This window comes from Arachis ipaensis, chromosome B10 (genome assembly GCF_000816755.2).
Source record: "Arachis ipaensis cultivar K30076 chromosome B10, Araip1.1, whole genome shotgun sequence".
NCBI classification, from domain to species: Eukaryota; Viridiplantae; Streptophyta; class Magnoliopsida; order Fabales; family Fabaceae; genus Arachis; species Arachis ipaensis.
Genome location: NC_029794.2, coordinates 29,168,516 through 29,188,467, shown reverse-complemented (window position 1 = coordinate 29,188,467; position 19,952 = coordinate 29,168,516). Strand labels below are relative to the sequence as shown.

Genomic DNA, 19,952 nt, shown 5'->3' with positions numbered 1-19,952 from the left:
CAATGTTTGGAATACCGGCAGCCTCCGGGGTCCCAAACTAGGCATGTGAAGCTTCTGAGCAGCTTCAACCAGATTTTCAGGCTCTCGGGGTGATGAATATCAGAATATTTTCCAGGATCCCAAACTTTGGTTCTGAATCCGCCTTCGTTTTGATATATATTTTTCCATCCCGGCGGTTTAGAAGGTAGATTCTCACCATAGTAACTAAACGTTTTCTGAGATCCATTCAATTGAGCATGATACCAATCCGTGCACTTCAAGTTGAAGCGTGGAACCTTATTGAACCTTGTACACCAGCTCTGAGCACGAGCCATTTCCCTCTTACTCTTAAAGCCGCAAAGAGCTCTAAGCTGGCCATCTGTTTTAAGCAAACCATATTCAAGTGAATAAGCAAAGTTAAAGGTTAAGGATTGTACCCACTTGAAGCTTGTATTAGGTGGTAATGGCCTTGGGATAGGTGTTTCTGGTGGTTCTGTAAGTTTCACTCCCTTGTGCTCTTCTGTGAATTGCTCCACTTCCTTGCAAGGTTCTACAATTGTATCTGTGTCCTGGTCAAAGTCTTCTATGTCTTCCTCATCACTTGAGTCATAGATTGGAGGTTGAGAAGGTCGTCTTCTCAAGGAACTGCAGGGAAGTATGTTCTTATTATTGGCTATAAAGGTTTTGATCGGGGTTTAGAAGATGAGAAACAAATGATTTAAATGACAAGTAAAGTAGATGACAATTAAAATAAATAAATACTATAAAGCAACTTTTGGCAAGGTAAGGGAAATTGGAAGTCCAACTTAGTTATCTCTCTCAACAATAATGAAAGTTGAATCTAAATTCCACTTAGTTAACCTTTACTAAAGCAAAGGAAAGTCAAGGTACTAATTAGTTTGACATTCAAATCCTATTTATTTCCTAAGAAAAAGTTGGGATTATTGAAGTTCAGTTCAATTAGCAAGATAACGATTATCAATTATGCTGAGTTTGACAACTGTTGAGTTACTGATTTCTTAACCAAGACCAAAAAGAGAAAAAGTAAATTGCTGGAATAGAATATCTTCAGATTGGAAACAATGGTAACACAAATTAAAGAGAAATCAATCAATAACTGAAATACCTCAAATATCATTATTAATTCAAATCATAATATGGAAAGGGTTCATAAGTCAAGTTGGCAACATTTATAAGTACGCATAAAAGCATTAAAGTAAATATTAAACCTAGATCGAGAGTCACTCTTATAAACTAAGAGAAGTCCTAAATCATAATCCTAATCCTAAGAGAGAGAGGAGAGAACCTCTCTCAAACTAAATCTAAATCATGGAAAGTGAAAATTGGCGAGCTCCCCTGAATGGATGCGTTTTCCCACTTCATAACCTCTGGTCTATGCCTTCTGGACTTGGATTTGGGCCAAAAAGGGCTTCAGAATTCGCTATGAGCGTTTTCTGCAATTTCTGGTGCATGGCCTCTGTCACGCGTCCGTGTGGATCACGCGGTCGCGTCATTCGGAGCATTTCCTTGCCACGCGATCGGGTCAGTCATGCGACCGCGTCATGTGCGTTCTGCTTAAGGCGCGTGGTCGCGTCAGTCATGCGGCCGCATCGCTGCTGATTCGCGCTTGGCACGCGATCGCTTCATCCATGCGATTGCGTGGATGCCAGTTTCTTCAGAAGCTCCGTTTGGTGCTTTCCTTCCATTTTTGTATGTTTCCTTTCCATCCTTTAAGTCATTCCTACCTTAGAAGATCTGAAACTACTCAACACACTAATCACGACATCGAATAGAAATAAAGGTAATTAAAATAATTAATATTAAAGCATAGGAAACATGTTTTTCACATACATCACATAATAAGGAAGGGAAAGTAAAACCATGCAATTAATATGAATAAGTGGGTGAAGAGTTGATAAAAACCACTCAAATGAGCACAAGATAAACCATGAAATAGAGGTTTATCAAACACACAAACACATAGTAAAGTCCAGAAGAGTGATTTTTATTTAAAAACTAATAAAAATATAATAAAAACTAATTAAAATATACTAAAAACATACTAAAAATAATGCCAAAAAGCGTATAAATTATCCGCTCATCACCCATACATCCACTTCTCATCGTTGTCGAAGAAGAGGAAGATTTCTACTTTGATGCCATAGAAAAAGAAGAAGATTTCTTTGATGAAATGGATGAAAACAGCCATGATGATGGTGGTGTTGCCGATGATGATGCTCTTGATGAGTATGAGATGGTAACCCCTTTTCTTTTTCTGTTTCTATTTATTTGAACCTTTCAGTTATTCATCGAGTTCATATAAAAACCTTTTTTTTTCAAAATTTGTTTATTTAAGAGAAAAAGGGGGGTATTTGTTTTCATACTCATAAGGTGTTTGATGATTGTTGCAGCTCACTAAGGTAACTGATACATCAGCTGCACAAGCAAGGAAGGGAAAAGACATTCAGGGTATTCAGTAGGATAGATTGAACATATCAAGAGATAGTTACAGAGTTACAAGGCTTGAACAGTATAAGAATTATGAGAATATTCTTGCTTCTGGGGATGCTATAAATGAGGTTTCTTTTTTTTTAATATTTTTTGTTTTATCAAACCCTTTTCCTTTGGGATTATGGGGGGCAGGGAAAGATGCAGAAGTAAATTTTGTTTCTTTGTCTCTCAAGATTGCAAAAGGTCTGTGAAGGGTGGAAAATACTATGACTTTTTCTATAATACAAGAATGGTTAAACCTACCATCCTTCATTTTTAGGTTTGTTTGATTTTTCACATGGTGCTCGAACCTTGTTGCTACTTGATTTTATTCCTATTATGTTTGTTATATTGTTGATAAGTATTGTAGTGTTGCTTGATGAGAGTACATGGCTAAAAAGTTAAAAAATGAATGTAATTCTTGATGAAAGCCCCTAATTAACCAGTTGTGGAAGATATAAGCTACTATAGATTCAATATATACATAATATTCGGTGGTTCTGCAGTACTTGTTTGCAGTCTTGTCTTGTACAGTTGCATTTCTTTATATGATTTTATTTTTTATTTCATTATTGAGGAAAGAAAACCGATGATCTTCAAATCTATTATTGTTTTCTCTAGCCCTTTGAATGCTGTACTGGTATGCTATAGAAATTGGATTAAGGTTGTTTTTTTGCTATATACATCAAGATTCAAACATTTATCAATTTTCATTTAACACTCTATTGTTGCTTCTTTTTTTAGTATATGGTTTTATTGATGTAGGTTTGGACAGTTTATTAATTACTTTTCAAGCCTAATGGGTGATGATTTGTTTCATTTTTTGTGGGATTCAGTTGAGAAACTTAGTATGGGCTACTTCAAAACACGATGTCTACCTTATCTCCAATTACTCGGTCATGCATTGGTCATCATTAAGTGGCGATTTGTTGGAGATAATAAATTTTGCTGGACACGTAGCCCTAAGTGAGGTAATGAAATCTCTTACACAGCTTTGTTCAATATTCATGATTTTTAGTTTTAGTTGCATATACATTAATAGTTTTGTCCTTTACACTATGTATCCTTTGGTTTTGTAGAAACATGCTGGAAGTTTGTTGGAAGGATTCTCACAGACCCAGATTAGTACTCTATTCATGTTATTGCAGCCAGTCGTCTGTGGCAGGTGCTTAACATCATATATCAGTTCATATGTTCGTTAGTATTTGGTGCATTTGCATTCTACACGATTCATGTTCTCTCTGTCCACAGCTTGTGGTTGTACAAGCTGACTTGAATCGTCACTTGAAGGACCTGAAAGACTATTTTCTTTTGGCAAAAGGAGATTTCTTCCAGGTAAAGTATGAAAAGTTATCTATACTACTAACATTTTTCTGCTGACTTGTGTTGATTCTTATTTTTTATTGATATTTTTTATTTTTTGTATGAGGATCTTTTGTCCTTCTTGCCTTTTGTAATAACCTTTTCTAATTACTAATATTTTGTCTTCTATGAAAAAAATACTGACATTTTTTATACATGCATCATTTTTTGTGCTAGTGTTTCCTCGAGGAAAGTCGCCAGCTAATGCGTTTGCCACCTCGGCAATCAACTGCTGAAGCTGATCTTATGGTGCCATTTCAGCTGGTTAGTTAAATTTTGCATACGATCTTTACTTTTTAATGCAGTTCATCCTTTAACTATTTAAGCTTGTTCATGTTTTAACTACATCAATGAAAGCTGATTCCAATTCCTTGAAATGCAGGCTGCGTTAAAAACTATTGGTGAAAAAGACAAATATTTCTCTAAAGTATCCTTGCGGTAAGGTTCTGCCTTCATTTTAGTTCTTCTGTTTAAGTTAGCTTGGAGTTGTTATGAAATGTGCTTTCCCTCTTCTAGGATGCCATCTTATGGAATCACAGTTAGACTTTCCCTATAGATGTATCAAGGGCAAACACTTCAGCAGATGGAAGCTCTGGTGCTTCTTCAGAAATGTCACTTGATGGTTGGGATGGTCTTGCCCTTGAGTATTCTGTCGATTGGCCTTTGCATTTGTTCCTTACTCAAGAAGTCCTCTCTAAGTCAGGTTTTACTCCTATAATATTAATATTAATGGTGGATTCTTTCCTCTTCCTGTCCTGCTAAAATATACTCGATGTGATTGAATTCCCTTCTAAAATGATAAATTTAGAAATTGTTATGGCCTCATAGATGCAAACTGTGTTATCAAGGCATATAGGAGATGTTGAATACCTTAAAGGGACCATTAGTTTAGGAGAGACATCTTTTGTAAAGGATATATCTTGTGAGAGATCATTGGTTATTAATTATGAATAAATCTTGACTATGGTCTTATTTAGTTTAAATGGTCAAGATTAATGAGTTCTTAAAATAAAATTGAAAAAGTCAAATGACTTTGTCTGTTAATTTTGACCATTTATGTGAGACTCAATAATCCTGTTCTCGTATTACGACAATAATGTGACATTACATGGCTTAATAAAACATGATATTTTCAATAGGTCACTAAATTTTGGCACAATTAACAGATATCTTAGAGTTTTCCAATATTTATTGCGGCTCAAACGAACACAAATGGAGTTAGAGAAATTGTGGGCATCTGTAATGCATCAATATCACCGTGATTTTGCCAAACGCAAAAAGGATCAAGCTAAGAGCCCAACGGCACAACAGAAATCTCAGCGATCTCGATCAATGTGACGCGTTAGAGAACATATGGCATTCTTGATAAAAAACATCTCCAATTTTATATTCAGGTTGTTCTACATGACTTGATATTTATGCTAAAATTTTTAGATGACTGCGATAATCATTGTTAGAAGTTGTTGTGTGATCTATTACACTAGTTCAGTGCTATTGTGCTAATTATACACTCGTGCACTTAATAACTTAAAATGCTTTATATGAGCAGAAATGGAACAAATGGTGATCAACAAATCTTGTACAATTTATGTTCTTTTCATCTCTGCATATTTCATTTTTGTGCATATTTGTTCAATATATTTACAAATTTTGATGTCATTTCAAATTTGTATAGTTTTTCTTCTGCTTGGGTTAGCATGAGTGATTTTTAAATGTAAATGTAAATTATTAGTTGTAGACAGATACTTTTGTTGTATTGATGATTTTGTTTTCATTTGTTGTATTGGCAATGCCAGTCTTCTCAATATTTGTTGGTACTTTTTTGTCAAGTCCTTTCTATGTAGTTTATTTCTCATCACTAGATATGTATTGTGTCTTTTTTCTTTCAACAAGTGGCTACTACAAAGGAAGATTTAAAGTATATTGGGTTAGATGGAGAAATTGGTTGCACAGTGAATGGTGCAGGGTTAGCAATGGTCACAATGGATATAATTAAATTGCATGGTGGGGTGCTCCGGCCAATTTTCTGGATGTAGGTGGCAATGCCTCTGAAGGCCAGGTAATGTTGAAAAAAGACACACATAAATTTGCGGCGGTTTCAAAACGGCTGCAAATTTTTTTACCCATTGACCAAAATAGCGGCGGTTCTGAAAACCGCCGGTAAACATGAAGCAAATCGTGTCAGTCTCATTTGGCGGTGGTTTTCTAATTGTGTGCCGCGAAATTTTGATTTTGTGGTGGTTATACCAGCGATGCTGGAAACCGCCGCCAAACCCAATTCCGGCGCCCATATCCATGGCGGTTCAATTTGCCGCCGGCCTTTGATTTTGCGGCGGTTTAAAACCGCCGCTAATCAAGAATAAAACTGCCGGTATTCTGTGCCTCCCTTGTAGTGTCCCTCTTTCTTTCTCTATTTCTCTCATTCCTTCAACCACTCTATCTATTTTATATATCATTATCAATATCAATGACTAATTACTAATTTGACAATCAAAATATGCAACATGACATTCTTTAATTACATTAAAATTAAAATTGAAATATTAAAATTGAAATTAAAATATACTTATATTATATATCATATATTACTATCTAATTTAATAATCAAATGTGTCTATGGCTTGTGTATGTTTAATTACTTGCCCTCACAAATCTTTTTATAAAGAAAACATTTTTCCAAAAATTCGATAGTGCACTAGTACGATTACATGCTTAATAATAAATAGTTAAAGTTTTAGGTAAGCAAGTTGGTGACACTCAGTTTTTCAGTATGATCATGACATATTGAGAATTGGGTCGTCACAACTTCTGCATAATCTGGATCAAGCTAATTTAAGAGTGCAGAAATTGATTGATGTTGTTGTTAACTGCACCCCTCCCTCTAACTGGAGTGATTCGGGAGTCTCTCCCCTCCCCCCCAAAACAAGGTGAGGCTTGGAAGAGAGGTCATAACCACCTAAAAAAATGCACTCTTCTTTAGGAAATGACAGTTTCCTTTTACCCCAAACACGATCGTGATTCCTCCTTCCACGATGGGTATCTCTGCCTACCACATCGGTTTGGAAAAGGTAGGTGTGATACCCATTGCTAGTAGCTAAGTTGAAAGATGTCTACCACTGGTGGCTGGATCTGAAGTTGGTATTAGTTTCTCGTTGTTTTAAATGTTTTCAAGTTGTGAAGGAAGATTGGTGCACCAGCATATAGGAAGTTAGTTTGTACTTTTGAGGGCTACAATTGTATGGACAAAGATATTTTCATTGCACGGGACCTACACAAAGCTACAGAATAAAAGTTCCATTTGAAGGGTTTTGATATCATGAAGGACAGAGTTTATCTCTCAGAGCCTTCCCTTCAATTTGATGGATTTACCCAAGGTAAGACAATCTGAATCTATTAAGGTTCTCCCCATGTCTAGACTTTTGACAAGAATTAATGCTTTTCTCATTATACCCAAGCATCTGCCACCATTCTTGAATTTGCTAGAAAATTGGATACAGTCCCTCCTCTAATTTCGTCGTTCTAGTATCTCATTAATGCTACATAAGTCATTTTGTTTGTAATATCGGAGTAGCATGCGCCAATGACTTCTTTGGTAGTGGTATTCATTTAACAGATAATTTGCAAATTGTTCTTTGATTTTGCATCTATTGATGATTAATTCATTGACTTTGTTAAAACTTTTTTCTTGGACTTTTGCATAATGGATAGTAGCTAGAGGATTTGGTTTAGAGTGATTAAACACTGCATAATTTTTAGCCCTCTAGAGAGCCCAACTTAGGTGATCCACTTTGCTCTATCTTCCTTCCTTATCATGTGCAACTTTGGCTTTAATCTTTTTGCAAAATTTTTAAAGCCAAATTTCAATTAATGAAACTAATTCCTTTGTGGGTGTGTCCCTGTATTTAAAATCTGAACCACATAGGTCTTGTCCATCTGCATAATAGGATAACATGTTCCATCATTTTAGGCACCTACAAACAGAATGGACAAATTGGATTGCTAACGATTTTCTTTTTGAATAAATTTACCCTTACCAGAATGATGTCATAGACTTCTTTTTAAAGGAACATTTTGATCTTCTAAGGTGCTTTCATATCTCATATCGCTTTTCAAAACTCCCTCAAATCTGTGTTCAAAGTTGTTGTCCTATCCTCTCCTCTTCCATCCTATCCTTTAGCAATGTGATAGCCTATCTTGACCATATATATACCATCTTTCTTTTAGAGCTACAATAATGTATCATCTGTCGTGAATTTTCTCATCTAGGTACATTGTAAAATTCGGTTAAGTAACACATAATTAACCCACAAATTAAAATTTATTCTAGAAAATTAGAAAGGTGATTTTTATGGTTTAATATGATAGAGAAAATTAAAACGAGAATTTTGACACTAATTTTATAGAATTTGGCCCGAGATTGGGCCGAACGGGCCAAACCAGTCAAACTGGACCCGTGGGCACCACCCACTCACCTAATTAAATGAACTCAGCCCATTTCTCTCTCCCATTTCATGCAATTCACGCTGCTGGTGCAGCAGGAGGGGAAGAACCCCAATTCCTAAACTCAAACCCTCACCTAATCTTCAATCCTAGATAACTTTTGATCAGTAGCTCTGATTACCGCACCGTTTGTAGTCATGCAACCGTGTTGCCGAGCTCTACAAAGCTCACAACTTTATTCAAGAGATAAGCCACAAATCCCTTCCAGTTTTTTCAGCTTTTATTTCGAAATTATTGGGTTAAAGTGTTGAGATTTTGGGGCTCTTTGATGTTATAGGATCCAATTAGCTTGAAGAGAAAGCTTAATCTTGCCTTTTTTATCCTTGGGTGTGGTAAGATTTCTCAACCTTAAGTCTAACGCTTGAGTTGTGACTGGATATTGAGTTTATATGTGTGGGTGCATATTATGTGTATTAGGCAATGTACATGTAAGTGGGTTGAAGCTTGTTGGTGATTTTGGAAGCTTGGAAGTAGATTTCAAGCTGGAAATTCTATTGGTGAGGTGTTGAGTCCCGAAAGCTTGAGGAAAAAGTGAAACTGGAAGTGTTCCGGGTTGAGCGGAGAATCGGCCAAGGTATGGTTTCAGTTTTCTGTATCTAAAATATAATATAATGTGAAAACTTAGGCTAGAGGTCCTAGGATAGGCATTGAATTTGAGATGTTGTTGATTGATTATAATGGATTATATGGATTACATGATTATTAGTTTTGGAGGGTGTAAATGATGTTCTTATTGTTGGTGCATGTGAATTGTATGTGATGATGATGATTGGTATGTTGATTTGAAGTTGAGAATTATGCTTGATTTGGTTAATTGATTTGTATGTTGAACAATGTGGAATTGGAAGTCTTAATTTTGAGGTTTGATGAAAATGAAAGATTGGAAATTGATAAGGTGTATTATGAATTGTGAACTTGGATTATTGAGTTAAAGTTGACGAAATAGAGAATTGGTGTGTTGTGGAATGAATAGGAAATTTGGATTGTGGTTGAGGCTGAATTGGTGTGGTTTTGGTTGAGAATTTTGGTAAGTTGAGGATTTAGTGAACTTTTGTAAAAATAGATTTTTGATGAACTTCAACGGATCATATCTTGAGCTACAGTTTGTGAAATGAAATGAATTTTATCTCAAATCAAAGATAATTTAAAGAGCTTTAAAATGGTATCAATTTTGTAGAAATCCAAATTTTGTATAAAAAGATATGATCATTGCAATTTAGTGTCTGAAATCTGAATTCTATGAATGCTGCAAAATTTGTGATTTCTGGTTTGTGTGCGCACGCACACCCCGTATATTTTTGAAAATGTGCATACGCACACTCTTGTGCGCAAGCATGCAAGGGGATATGGCTTCTGCTGGGAGCGCTAGCACGCTCTATGCGCAGACACAACCAACGAAGCTTTGCAAGCTGTGCACACGCACATGCTGGGAAGTACATTCTGTTGGGGATGTTTGAACGTTCTGTGCGTGCACTTAACAACGAAAATTTTGCTTTCTGTGTGTACGCACAACCTTGTGCGCACACACACTTTCTAAAAATCCTTCTGGGCGTGCGCACGCACAACCCTATGCGTACGCACACTGCCCTATTTTCTTATAAAAACCTTGTTTTTAAATGTTCCACCTTCCCGGCAAGCTTGTAATCTTCCGTGACCCTGTTTTCAGCAAATATGACTTTTGTGTTTTTAAAACCGAATTTCAAACTTCTAAGCCTCCATTTTCATCCTCTTAGTACTAAATCCTTATAGTATGATTAGTAATGAGAGGAAGCTAGGAAGGGTGGTATCTTGAGGATGAAGTAAGGGGAGAGTTAATTATGAATTGTGATTAATGAAGATTATATGAGTTACCGAGGGTGATGGTGGAAGTGCGGTGTATGCCGTGAGCCAAAGGGCTGTATTTAATAATGACTGTTGGCTGGTTATGGATTATGTTATGAGCCGGATGGCTATGATAAATATTGATTTATGGCTGAAAATGAAAATATGAATTTGAATGATTGTTTTATCTTGAGCTCTCTTTCTCGAAAGTGCGACCCCAGAGAGATGAAGGAAGGTGATGATCCCCTTCCTTGTTCCTCTTGGTATTGTAAAATTGCCTCCAACAAGATGGTGGGAGGCTTGGATCCCCTCCTTAGTTCCTCTTGGACATATAAGAACGTACCTCCTGGGTGGACGCAAGGGTGTGGTTTTGCCCCTACTTGCACCAAGTTGGTTAGTATAGAGGCTCCCCAGGTGGACGCAAAAGTTGTGGTTTTGCCCCACTTGCCCCGGGTTATGATGAGTGATGTATGAAAAGTGGAATTGTATGATGTATAATTGATGATATAGTCATAAAGAATGATTATGGAATGTGTATGAATGAATGTGAAATAATTATCTGAGATACGAGTTTCCTTGGAGTAAAGCAGTGACTAGCCACCACGTGCTCCAGGTTGAGACTCGATACTCTGCTGATCCTATGTCGTAAGTGTGGCCAGACACTGTGAAAGTTCGGGATGAGCTCGCCCTCGTGGATAAACACCAAAGTGGGTGTTGTATGATTATGATTATGATTATGTTTATGAGTGTGAATACCTCGAGTTTGGGATGCGCGACAGAGGGACAGTCCAATGGTTAGCTACCAGGACTTGTCGGGTTGGCTTTATAATCGACAGATGAGACTCATCAGCCACTAGGACAGGCATGCATCATATGCATCTATATGTTTGTTTGGTGTGATTTATTTGGATTGCTTAAGTGACTGCATAAACTATTTGCTACCTGCTTTATTTGCAATATATGCCTTCTATTTGTGATTTTCCTTGCTTGAAATAATTGTGTTTGTGGTACCTTGGTTTTGTTGGTGGTTGGGAGGTTCGGAGGAGTTGGAAAGGGGAGTTTTAGATAGCTCTGAAGACCCTTAGCTAGTTGCCTGTTTTATCTTTATGGGTTAGTTATGTTTTTAAGCTTTAATTATTTGTTGGAAGTTCTAGGATCGCCTTCGGCTTTTCGAGGACATTATATGTTAGATATGTGGGTACTGTTACCATGATGAGAACCTCCGGTTCTCACCCATGTGGATTTTGTGGTTTTCAGATGCAGGACGTGAGGCTCCTCGCTGAGGCATGCTGGAAGCTTCTGATGTTGCGAAGACCTTTATCTTTTAGGTTTATTTTGGTTATCTGTATTTGCTTAGATACTTATTATCTTCACTATTATATATATGCTGTATTAATTCCTCTTAGAGGTCATTTTGGAGAAATAGGTTCTGTAACTCTATATTTTGGGTGTATTTCGGGTCCTCTAATATATATATACACATACACACTTATTCGCTCGGGCTGGTTTATCTTCGCGAGCCGAGTTCTTGAGTTTTGTTATATGTATTTTGGAACTCTTGGTATATTAATTCCTTAGCTTGTTCTATCTTGCTTCGTCTGCTTTATCGCTTCGGGAGCATTACGCCTTTCGATTTAACGATTTTGCTTTATCCCTTTCTTCAAAGGCTCCTAGTTATAAACATTTTTCACTATATTTAATATATAATTTTTCTTTTAGAGGTCATAGCACCTCGCCACCTCTATTTTACATCCTAAGTGTAAAGCTCTATGTGGTAGGGTGTTACATTATGGTATCAGAGCAGTTCGTTCCTGTAGAGCCTGAGGGACGGACTGACTATGCTTTTGAGCATACTCTGAGTCGTGTTTATGTACTATTTAGGATATTTGATTGATATACATAGCATAAAATTCATGAGCATGCATTTGGATCTTTCAACACTTGACTTGTGATATTGAGACTGATCACCTTGATATCACTTATTTGGTGTGAACAGGAACCAAATGGCATCTCGTAGGCATAATCAAGGTCGAGGACGGAGAGGTAATGAGATAACTATATCGGTAGGTAGTTTGACCAATTTCATGAACATGATGACGAATGCTGCTGCTGCCATCGATGCTGTTGCTGCTGCGACCATTCGAGCAATGGATAGGATGGAAAGACAAGCTAGAATTGGCAACGACGGTGGTAATGAAAATGAAGGCGGAAATAATGTCTCAAATACAATGGTACCAGTAGAGGTAACGGGTTGCCCGGAGTTAATTAACATAGGTCAAGCAACGGGAGAAAGCTCAAGAGGGACCGAGGTGACAAGGAGTAATCGCCGGGAATCCTTCACAGAGAAAAAGGGAAAGAAAATGAATATTACACCAAGGGGCCAAAGTTTCAAGAGGGGTCATTTCGTCACTTCACGTTCTCAACGCTGGAACAATGACCGAAGGAACGACAACCGTCAAGGGCAGGTTTTTGAAGGGCTGACTAGTACTCAACCGGAAGACTTAAGGTGTCCAAGGTGCAAAAAGTATCATCCAAACAGATCATGCAGGGCCGGACTGGCGTATGTTACCAATGCGGGAAGCCAGGGCATATATCTCGGGATTGTTCACACAGGAAAGGCCAGGATGTAGCCAAATCTGATTCTCAGACCCGAGGTAATGGTGAACTAGTTGCTAAAATTTTTAACTATCTTGCATACCATTAGTAGGTAATATTCATTGTGACGTAAGACAAGCGTCGATAATCGTAAGGGCCAAGTCGATGATTAGTCGAAGACTATTACTCCTTGGTTGAGGATCAAGTGATGTAGCAGAAGCGGTTTGGATTATATCTAAGGGATCAGAAGTTTTGAGAGCTGTGGCGGAGTTATTGTTCGAAATCCAGTGACAGTGAACTGCGAGGAAGAGGACTGGAACGGATTCAACCTTTAGTTGCTAATCGTTTGATGGGCGAGTGGAGATGAGACCAAATCGCTATTGCGAGAGAGTTTCCGAGACAATCCTGAAGGTGTACCAGAACCTCCATCTCGGAGAGAAAGTGAGTTTGTGATAGACTTAGTACCGGAAGCCGAATTAGTTTTGATTGTACCGCAACCAAAGACACCATTATAATCGGTAGAGCTTAGGATCGAGTTGGAGGGAGTATTAGAAGAGAAAACTGTCTGACTAAGTGTTTCCCTGTGAGGGGCGCTGGTTATGCCAGTGAAGAAGGAAGAGAACAGCAAAAGGCTTTATGCAAGGGGGAGTGTGCCAACAGAATCTTCGCGACCCGATCTAATCTTCTTTTGAAACCTATATTGAAACTCTATCTGGAGTTCTTCTTAAATGACTTGAGCATCTTTCTAGTTTTACTCTTTACGCACACGAATATTTTTTCTTCCAAGATGAGCTTGAGCTTGTCTTGGTATAACCACGTAATCCTTGAATTTTGGGAACTTGATGTGAGTATAGTTGCTTTCATTCGCTAATCGTATACTTCAAAATCAATTGAGACTTCTTTGACTCTATACGCTCTGCTCTTTCTACCAAAGTTTCTCGATTTGAGCTCTTTTCTTGAGATGCACCTTGATTCCTCTTCTTGTGCATTTCATTATATTGGTATAACTCTGTTTGATCGTATACAAAACTTTCTTTTGATTTCTTGTGAATATCCTTCGTGTTGCTTATTCGTCAATTTGAACATAACATCTTTTTGAAAATTAACTCGTACTAAATTTTTTGTCGCGCACAACTCCAAGATGAAACCATTAAAGTGTTAATTCCATAGAGCAAGACTTTGAACACAAAAAATATGCCTATGGCACTACGAAGAATTTTGGAGCCTTAATTCTTGACAACCATATTATCTGCGGTTAAGCTAACACTTTAGGATGCGTGCGAACACAACTTCATGAAGCGGTGATTGACGCCTGAGCAGGAAATCTCTTAGTATTGCTTGTATGACCAAGGAGGATAAGGAGCTATCAAGGATATGGAAGTTTGTTAAACAAGAAAATCAAGGAGAGATCGAGGAAGACAAGAAAGAAACTTGGAGGAATGAAGAAAACGAAATTGAAGGTATAGGAAGAGGTTAGTGTGCCTAATGTCAAAAGTTGACACATGAACTATTGTCGGAAGCACACAAGAACGGATTTTTGATTCACCCTGTAATTACCGAAACATGTCATGAATTCAAGGAAGATATTTTGGGGTGGCTCGATGAAATGATGTGGCGGCACGTGTGATTAAGTAGATGACATGTTAGAGAATAAAAAGTGACCAACAGAAGCCATTCGAAATAATGTAACCATTGAAGGTTCTACCCTGAAAGTGAGGAAGGATAGCCATTGATTTCGGAATAGATTGCCGAGGTTTAGGACAGAAGGTGATGCTGTCAGATAATCGTGGAACAAGTGACCAAGTCCATTCCGTCCATCGGAGCAAACTAATTATCAGAGATATTAACGAGACTATACACCAGGGAGATGGTGGGATTTCACAGTGTGCTAGACGCCTTTGTATTGATCTGAAACTAGAAGTATCAAGCATCGTAGTTCCTGAGTTTGATAGCCGAGACAACGAAAAAGCCGATTTAAGATTTTCACTGCGAAGAGCCAACAAAAGAGTTATGCGGACCTAAGGAGAAAACTCCTCAAGTTTGAAGAAGGGAGATACGCATTGGTGAGGATTACTTCAACAAACTAGCATTTTCGAACCTATTTGATGTACTCCACATTTCGTAACTTCTGAAGCACGCTTCTGAAACAAACGCATGTCTTACAACCTAAATTAGTTTAACTGAAGGGAGATTGACGTTTCGAGTATGAGGTCAGCTTCAAGAAGCTCTGAGTAAGAGGAGTCTTATTAGTAAGGGTTGTTTGGAATCGAACTAGAGACAAGGATGTACTCGGGAACTTGAATTAGAAATGGAGACAGACTACCTGCACCTATTTTCAGGTAACTGAATTCGAATTTTGTGGACAAAATTCCTATTTAGGTGGGTAGAATGTAAAACCCGATTAATTAACGCATAATTAACCCACAAATTAAAATTTATTCTAAAAAATTAGAAAGGTGATTTTTATAGTTTAATATGATAGAGAAAATTAAAATGAGAATTTTGACACTAATTTTATAGAATTTGGCCCGAGATTAGGCCGAACGGGCCAAACCGGTCGAACCGGATCCAAACCAGGCCCGTGGACCCCACCCACTCACCTAATTAAATGAACTCAGCCCATTTCTCTCTCCCATTTCATGCAATTCACGCTGCTGGTGCAGCAAGAGGGGAAGAACCCCAATTCCTAAACTCAAACCCTCACCTAATCTTTAATCCTTGATAACTTTTGATCTGGAGCTCCGATTGCCGCACCGTTTGCAGCCTGCAACCGCGTCGCTGAGCTCTACAAAACCCACAAATTTAATCAAGAGGTAAGCCACGAACCTCTTCCAGTTTTCTCAGCTTTGATTTCGAAATTATTGGGTTAAAGTGTTGAGATTTTGGGGCTCTTTGATGTTATAGGATCCAATTAGCTTGAAGGGAAAGCTTAATCTTGCCTCTTTGATCCTTGGGTGTAGTAAGATTTCTCATCCCTAAGTCTAATTCTTGAGTTGTTGTGATTGGATATTGAGTTTATGTGTGTGGGTGCATATTATGTGTATTAGGCAACGTATATGTAAGTGGGTTGAAGCTTGTTGGTGATTTTGGAAGCTTGGAAGTGGATTTCAAGCTGAAAATTCTATTGGGGAGGTGTTGAGTCCCGAAAGCTTGAGGAAAAAGTGAAATTAGAAGTGTTCCAGGTTGAGCAGGGAATCGGCCAAGGTATAATTTCGGTTTCCTGTATCTAAAATATAATGTAATGTGAAAACTTAGGCTAGAGGCCCTAGGATAGGCATTGAATTTGAGATGTTGTTGATTGAATATAATGGATTATATGGATTACGTGATTATTGGTTTTGGAGGGTGTAAATGATGTTCTTATTGTTGGTGCATGTGAATTTAAAGAGCATTAAAACGGTATCAATTTTGTAGAAATTCGAATTTTGTATAAAAAGATATGATCGTTGCAATTTGGTGTCTGAAATTTGAATTCTATGAATGCTGCAAAATTTGTGATTTCTGGTTTGTGTGCGCACGCACACCCCGTGTATTTTTGAAAATGTGCGTACGCACGCTCTTGTGCGCACGAACACAAGGAGATATGGCTGCTGCTGGGAGCGCTAGCACGCTATATGTGCATACACAACCAACGAAACTTTGCAAGCTCTGCGCACGCACACACTGGGAAGTGCGTTCTATTGGGGGCATTCTCACGTTCTGTGCGTGCACTCAACAATGAAAATTTTGCTTTTTGTGCGTACGCACAACCTTGTGCACACGCACACTTTCTGAAAATCCTTCTAAGCGTGCGCATGCATAACCCTATGCGTACGCACACTGTTCTGTTTTCTTATAAAAACCTTATTTTAAATGTTCCACCTTCCCGGCAAGCTTGTAATGTTTTAAGCAAATATGACTTGTGTGTTTTTAACTTGAGGATGAAGTAAGGGGATAGTTAATTATGAATTGTGATTAATGAAGATCGTATGGGTTGCTGAGGGTGATGGTGGAAGTGCGGTGTATGCCATGAGTCGAAGGGCTGTATTTAATAATGACTATTGGCTGGTTATGGATTATTTTATGAGCCGGATAGTTATGATAAATATTGATTTATGGCTAGAAATGAAAATATGAATTTGAATGATTGTTTTATCTTGAGCTCTCTTTCTCGAAAGTGCGACCCCAGAGAGATGAAGGAAGGTGAGGATCCCCTTTCTTGTTCTTCCTGGTATTGTAAAATCACCTCCAGCGAGATGGTGGGAGGCTAGGATCCCCTCCTTAGTTCCTTTTGGACATATGAAAACGTACCTCTTGGGTGGACACAAGGGTGTGGTTTCGCCCCACTTGCTCCAGGTTGGTTAGTATAGAGGCTCCTCGGGTGGACGCAAGGGTTGTGGTTTCGCCCAATTGCCACGAGTTATGATAAGTGATGTATGAAAGGTGGAATTATATGATGTATAATTGATGATATAGTCATAATGAATGATTATGGAATGTGTATGAATGAATGTGAAATGATTATTTGAGATACGAGTTTTCCTGGATGAAAGCAGTGACTAGTCACCACGTGCTCCAGGTTGAGACTCGATACTTTGCTGACCCTATGTCGTAAGTGTGGCCGGACACTGTGAAAGTTCTGGATGAGCTGGGCCCCGTGGATAAACCCCAAAGTGGGTGTTGTATGATTATGATTATGATTATGTTTATGAGTGTGAATAACTCGAGTTGGGGACGCGCGACAGAGGGACAGTCCAATTGTTAGCTACCAGGACTTGTCGGGTTGGCTTTATAACCGACAGATGAGACTCATCAGCCACTAAGACAGGCAGGCATTATATGCATCTATATGTTTGTTTGGTGTGATTTATTTAGATTGCCTAAGTGACTGCATAAACTATTTGCTACCTGCTTTATTTGCTGTATATGCCTTCTATTTGTCATTTTCCTTGCTTGAAATAATTGTGTTTGTGGTACCTTGGTTTCGTTGGTGGTTGGGAGGTTCGGAGGAGTTGGAAAGGGGAGTTTTAGGTAGCTCTAAAGACCCTTAGCTAGTTTCCTGTTTTATCTTTATAGGTTAGATATGTTTTTAAGCTTTAATTATCTGTTGGAAGTTCTAGGATCACCTTCGGCTTTCCCAGGACATTATATGTTAGATATGTGGGCACTGTTACCATGCTGAGAACCTCCAATTCTCACCCATGCGGATTTTGTAATTTTTAGATGCAAGACGTGAGGCACCTCGCTGAGGCATGCTGAAAGCTTCTGATGTTGCGAAGACTTTTACCTTTTGGGTTTATTTTGGTTATCTGTATTTGCTTAGATACTTATTATCTCCAACTATTAAATATATGCTGTATTAATTCCTCTTAGAGGTCATTTTGGAGAAATAGGTTCTGTAACTCTATATTTTGGGTGTATTTCGGGTCCTCTAATATATATATATATATATATATATATATATATATATATATATATATTACTTTTACCTTTTGGGTTTATTTTGGTTATCTGTATTTGCTTAGATACTTATTATCTCCAACTATTAAATATATGCTGTATTAATTCCTCTTAGAGGTTATTTTGGAGAAATAGGTTCTGTAACTCTATATTTTGGGTGTATTTCGGGTCCTCTAATGTATGTATGTATGTATGTATGTATGTATGTATGTATGTATGTATGTATGTATGTATGTATGTATGTACACTTATTCGCTCGGCCGGTTTATCTTCGCGAGCCGAGTTCTTGAGTTTTGTTATATGTATTTTGGAACTCTTGGTATATTAATTCCTTAGCTTGTTCTATCTTGCTTCGTTTGCTTTATCGCTTCGGGAGCGTTACGCCTTTCGATTTAACGATTTTGCTTTATCCCTTTCTTCAATGGCTCCTAGTTATAAACCTTTTTCACTATATTTAATATGTAATTTTTCTTTTAGAGGTCATAGTGCCTCGCCACCTCTGTTTTACATCCTAGGTGTAAAGCTCTGTGTGGTAGGGTGTTACATGCATACTATTTTTTTGCTAATCACTTAAGAAAATATGAATTTGATTTTTGATGTATTCCACTCTCTATTCGGATTAATAAATTCCTCCACCTTGTTAGCTTCTTAGTTTTCCATTCCCATTGGTGATGATACCCCATGTATTATTTATCCTCTCACAAATCAATGTTGTTTTCTTTACTTACACTCCATATTTTTTTTAAGAATGTTCTTATCTCAAAGATGCTTCTCTAAATCTATGTTGAACCTTTTATTGCTTTTGCATACCAGAAGTTTATTTTAAGAAAATAGATAGCCTTCAAGACCTTGACCCACAAAGTCTCTGAATTTTTGCTTATCCTCCAAGCTTGTTTTGCTAATTGAGTTATATTTTTTGTGTGTAAACTCCTTGAATCTTAGTTCTCCATCTTTCTTGCTAACATAAATTTTGTCCTAACTTTTTCAATTTATACTTCTATCCTTTTCAGTTGACCTCCACCAGAACGTAGTAATTTTTTGTGCATATTCTTAAAAAAATTTTTGGGAATCTAAGAACACTCATAACATAGGTTGGAATGGCCTAGATCACTATATGGATAAAGAATTTCTTTTTTAGCTTGATTTAAGAGGCTTTTCTTTCTATCCTTGAATTTTCTGAAGGGTCTTTTTCTCTATCCATTCTAAAGATTTATTTGTTGATCTTTTTCAATAGGCTAATATTCTTAGATATTTACCTGAGTTTTTCCAAGTGGGTATACTTAGGATTTCTTCGATATTGCCTCTAGTTTGAATGGGTATACTCTAAATATATACCTAAGATTGTATATGTTATTGACTTAAGACGGTTGAATATAAGAACCACCCAAATTCAGAAAGAACACTCGGTTAATAAGAACGTAGATGTTTCAAATTTTAAATTTGCATAAAAGTCTAATTACTAACGAAATTTTTTTTAAAATTTAAATACTCTAACCACACATGTTAATAGAAATGTATAAATAGGAGCAGACTAACAAAGTGAGAGATCATCCTCTCAATTCTATTCTTCAAACTCTTTCTTTTACAAAAATTTTGTGTGCAAATACAAGAAAGAATCAGCACCATACTATTAGAAATAAATCAAGGAGCTCTAGAAACAGAAATGTTTGGTAACCAAAGAAAATCAGTCAAAAATAGTCATAACTTGTCTTATTTAGCATTCATTAATTGTTGCAACAATTAATGAATGCTAAATAAGGCAAGTT

At 37.4% G+C, this 19,952-nt stretch overlaps 1 protein-coding gene and 1 long non-coding RNA gene across 2 annotated transcripts; both read left to right on the top strand.

Annotated features, from left to right (window-relative positions):
- On the top strand, positions 2,139-3,577 carry LOC107620461. The gene is made up of 4 exons (XR_002355639.1): positions 2,139-2,236; positions 2,391-2,749; positions 3,306-3,440; positions 3,549-3,577. It is a non-coding gene; the product is annotated as an uncharacterized LOC107620461 (long non-coding RNA).
- Positions 3,646-5,019, top strand: LOC107622151 (gamma-tubulin complex component 4 homolog). The gene is made up of 5 exons (XM_021113547.1): positions 3,646-3,804; positions 4,009-4,095; positions 4,214-4,269; positions 4,348-4,529; positions 4,998-5,019. The coding sequence occupies exons 1-4, from the start codon at positions 3,661-3,663 to the stop codon at positions 4,385-4,387; spliced, it is 327 nt and encodes a 108-aa protein (XP_020969206.1). The 5' UTR covers positions 3,646-3,660; the 3' UTR covers positions 4,388-4,529; positions 4,998-5,019.

Bases quoted from the DNA above. Each gene is read 5' to 3' on its own strand.
- LOC107622151 (XM_021113547.1), top strand. From the start codon at position 3,661: ATGTTCGTTAGTATTTGGTGCATTTGCATTCTACACGATTCATGTTCT. The intron at 4,096-4,213 runs GTTAGTTAAATT...CTTGAAATGCAG, and splicing joins TTATGGTGCCATTTCAGCTG to GCTGCGTTAAAAACTATTGG. The intron at 4,270-4,347 runs GTAAGGTTCTGC...TCCCTCTTCTAG, and splicing joins TTCTCTAAAGTATCCTTGCG to GATGCCATCTTATGGAATCA.